This window comes from Quercus robur, chromosome 8 (genome assembly GCF_932294415.1).
Source record: "Quercus robur chromosome 8, dhQueRobu3.1, whole genome shotgun sequence".
In the NCBI taxonomy this organism is placed as follows: Eukaryota; Viridiplantae; Streptophyta; class Magnoliopsida; order Fagales; family Fagaceae; genus Quercus; species Quercus robur.
Window position 1 is genome coordinate 7,478,627 of NC_065541.1, and position 4,315 is coordinate 7,482,941.

General features: G+C 34.2%; 1 protein-coding gene across 1 annotated transcript; it reads left to right on the forward strand.

The window, feature by feature from the left end:
- The first annotated feature begins 420 nt into the window (after nucleotides 1–420).
- LOC126695777 (receptor-like protein 6) lies at nucleotides 421–1,701 on the forward strand. Its single transcript, XM_050392593.1, has 4 exons — nucleotides 421–971; nucleotides 1,080–1,255; nucleotides 1,329–1,562; nucleotides 1,652–1,701. Exons 1-4 carry the CDS (start codon nucleotides 421–423, stop codon nucleotides 1,699–1,701), a joined length of 1,011 nt encoding a protein of 336 aa, XP_050248550.1.
- Nucleotides 1,702–4,315: the final 2,614 nt, after the last annotated feature.

Genomic DNA, 4,315 nt, shown 5'->3' on the forward strand with positions numbered 1-4,315 from the left:
CCCTAAGAAATCAAAGAATCTATGATGGCTTTGTTGAGAAGATAAATAAAAATTAAATAAATTTAATAAAATTAAAAAAAAAAAAAATGAAGATACAAGTACAACTATGAGGTAGTTGTCATCACCTTTTCATATAAAATATACATCTTCCAGCTCTTCTTTAAAGACATAATATATTTACTTCTGATCTCATTTGGAATTATGAGGTGGTTAATATGGCTCTCTCAACACTTCCACCTCTTACTGCTCTTCTATTCTCTTTTTACTTCTTCATCATCATCATCTTTTGCCTCTACTTTGAAACCACTGCGCTCCCAAGACCAGCAGTTAGCATTACTCCATTTTAAGCAATTATTTACCTTTTCAGAATTTGCTTCTTATGATTGTGACCTTTTGGGTTATCAGCATTCTTATCCAAAGATGGAGTCTTGGAAAAAGGGCACTGATTACTGCTCATGGGATGGGGTTACTTGTGATAGGGTGAAGGGAAACCTGATTGGCTTTGACCTCAGTTGTAGCTGGCTTCAAGGCACCATCTTTCTTCTCTCTCACTTGCAATATCTCAACCTTGCTTTCAATGACTTTGATTTTTCATTGATTTCATCTGGGTTTGGTCAATTTACTAGGTTGAGATATCTTAACCTTTCAGGTTGTGTGTTTTCTGGCCAAGTCCCACTTCGTTTATTGCACCTCTCCCTATTGGCCTCACTATATCTCTCTCAAAATCATTTTGTTAGTCTCGAAACATTTGTTGTTAGAAGGCTTGCTAAAAATTTGAAGATGCTAAGAGAACTTCATCTTGATTTGGTTGACATGTCTTCTGTTTCACTTAGGTCTTTGATGAATTTTTCTTCTTCATTGACAACACCTAGTCTCTTTAACTGTGAATTGCAAGGGACATTACCAGTTGATATTTTTCGCCTACCAAACCTACTTACGCTCACTTTAACATCTAATATTGAACTCAGAGGGTTTTTTCCATTGGTAAATTTGACAAGTCCCTGAAGGTTTCTGGATCTCTCTTACACTAATATCTCGGGAGAATTACCAAAATCAATTGACAATCTAAAATTCTTAAGGAATTTGGGATTACATCAATTCAATTTTAATGGCCCAATAATTGCATCACTCGGTAACCTTACACAACTCACTGATTTGGATTTATCTGACAACCATTTTAGCGGTGAGATACCATCATCACTTTCAAACCTCAAGATGCTCTTATACTTGGGTCTAGAATATAACAATCTCAATGGTATAATCACTTTCATTTTACAATGTATAGTTTGTGCAAATTGTTTGAATCTCATAAAATTGCAATTTTGCAGGTTCAATTCCCTCATCAATTGGGAACCTCACGAAAGTTACTCAAATTTTCCTCCGATCTAACTACTTCACCGGTCAAATTCCATCACTTTCAGAGCTAAAGGATCTCAATCTTATTGACCTAAGATTCAACAACCTTAGAGATAGAATTCCTAATTTTTTGACCAACCTCACAAGACTCACCAAAGTTTACTTGTCTTATAACCAACTCACTAGTCAAATTGATGAATTCCAAAGTAGCAATTCCTTACAAATTTTAGATTGGAAAATAACAAGCTTTATGGTTCTATTCCAAAATCAATATCTAATCTTGTGAATCTTATAGAGCTTGATATTTCATCAAATGACTTGAGTGGCATTGTGGAATTTGATTAGTCTACAAATCTCAAGGAACTTCAAACTCTTGATCTTTCATATAACAATTAATTATTGAGCATCAAAAGCAAATTTAATGATCCCTTCCCTGCTCTTCAATCTTTGAACTTAGTTTCTTGCAACATAACCGAATTCCCAAATTTCATAAAACTGTCAAAAAGATTAGAAAACTTAGACCTATCTAATAATAGCATTTATAGTTAAGTCCCGGAATGGATGATTGAAGTTGGGGAGAATTTGGTATACCTAAATCTTTCTTATAATTTTTTTTATCAAGTATAGAGAGACTTCCATGGAAGAATCTAAGGTTACTTGACCTTCAGGCCAATCTATTGCAAGGAAAGCTTCTTATTCCTCCATTGTATACAAAAGTTTTTCTATCTCACACAATAAATTGACTGGCGGTATCCCATCTATGATTTGTAATGTAAGTTCCCTTGCAATCTTTGACATATCTCACAACAATTTTGGTGGGGCACTTCCACAATGTCTAGGAAACTTCAGTTATTCTCTTTTAGTGATGGATTTGCAGATGAATAATTTTCATAGCATCATCCCTGATACTTTTTTATGGGGCTAAAGCTTGACAACTCTTGTCTTAAATGGTATTCAATTTGAAGGGCTATTACCAAAATCTTTGGTTCTCTGTACAAGTTTAGAAGTTCTAAGCCTTGGAAATAATAGGATAAATGATTCATTCCCTTCTTGCTTGGAAGCTCTGTCGAATCTAAGGATTCTTGTCTTGGGATCTAATACTCCATGGTCCAATTGGAAATCATAAAACTAGTGGGATGTTTTTCTCTAAACTACAAATTCTTGACATCTCCCACAATGAGTTCATTGGCCTTTTACCAAGAAATTATTTTGAAAACTTGAAAGGCATGAGGAATATCGATGAAGATAAACCTAAACAAAAATATTTGGGTGAATATTATCTTCATGAATATCCAACTGCAACTTATTATCAAGATTCAGCAGTGGTAATAGTAAAAGGATTGGAGACAGAAGTACTGAAAATCGTAACCATCTTCACAGTAATTGATTTATCAAGCAACAAATTCCAAGGAGAGATTCCAGAAGAACTTGGAAGGCTTAAATTTCTCTGATTGCTCAACCTTTCCCATAACAGCCTAACTGGACATATCCCATCATCTTTGGCAAATTTATTAGCACTTGAATTATTAGATCTCTCTTCAAATAAACTCAGTGGGGAAATTCCCATGCAATTGGCAAGCCAAACATTTTGGGCCATGTTAAAACCTTTCACAAAACCAGCCTACTGGATCCATACCTCAAGGTAAGCAATTTGCTACATTTCAAAATGACTCATATAATGGGAACTTGGGATTGTTTGGATTTCCACTATCATGGAAATGTAATGCTGATGAGCCTCCACCTCCTCCACCAGCATTAAATTTCCAAGAAGACAATAATGATTAATGTTTTGAAATGGATTTGATTGGAAGGCTGTTTTGATTGGGTATGGATGTGGATTGGTGGTAGGATTAGCTATGGGATATGTTACGTTTAAAATGGGAAAACCGCAGTGGCTAGTAAGGTTGATTGAAGGAGAACAAAATGGAAAGGTGACAATGCCCAACAACCAAAGACCCAAGTGAAGAAGAAGTTAATGTGTGCTCTGAGGTAAGTGTGACAAAATCCTCTTTGAATTTATATTGTGTGGTTTTGTATAAACTTATCTAAGAAGTAGAAACAGTATTTTCGTGAAGTTCATAATCTGTAAATTTTCTCTGTTTTGCATGCAAGGTATTGTAGAAAGTGATGAGGACCCTATTCTCTACTATGACTCAGAAAAGATTACTAGCTTTGACTTACAGGTGTTCATTAGAATGGCAACTATCAAGGAGTGGATCATGCATGTATGAATTATGGTGCCGTTTCCTTATTCCTCCAAAAATCATTTTCAGATTTTATGTATGTATGTATGAGGGTATTCTATGTGTTTGTTTTAAAATTGTGTCGTGTGTTGGACTTAATCTTGGAGCTAGTGTTGTTCTTAGTTGGCTTATCTTTATGTATGTACTAGTCGCAAACCAATGCGATGCAAAGAAAAACTTTGCATAAAGGTATAAGCTGATTTTATTTGTCTCGAGCTGAAACAAATAAACTTATGTTCTTTATATTTTAATCTAATGGCTAAAGCCAGAGAATAGGATGCCCTAGACAAAGCCAACTCTGTAAAAATAAAAAATAAATAAAAAAACTGGTGAAGGAATGGAAAGTCACCACAAAGAAATAAAAGATAACAAAATGAGAAAGATAGAGAAATATGAAGGTTATAAGCGTGTGAATATGAAGATAGCAAAGTGCTTGTTAATAACTTACTATTATAGAAAATCACCAAAAAACGTAGCCATCTCTCTCTTCCAACTTTATTCCTTCAATCCACTGTCTATACATATGCAAAAACTCATATCTAAAATAATCAAATAAAGGAAAACAAAAAAAGATGTATTTGCATACGACAATTACAAAATAAAGAAATAACGCTAATAGCCATCAAAAGCTAAATTAGAGCTAAATCTAATTGGCTTATCTCTTTCCATATCATTGATAAATTTATGAATGGTTAGTGTCAGAAATCATGAGTACA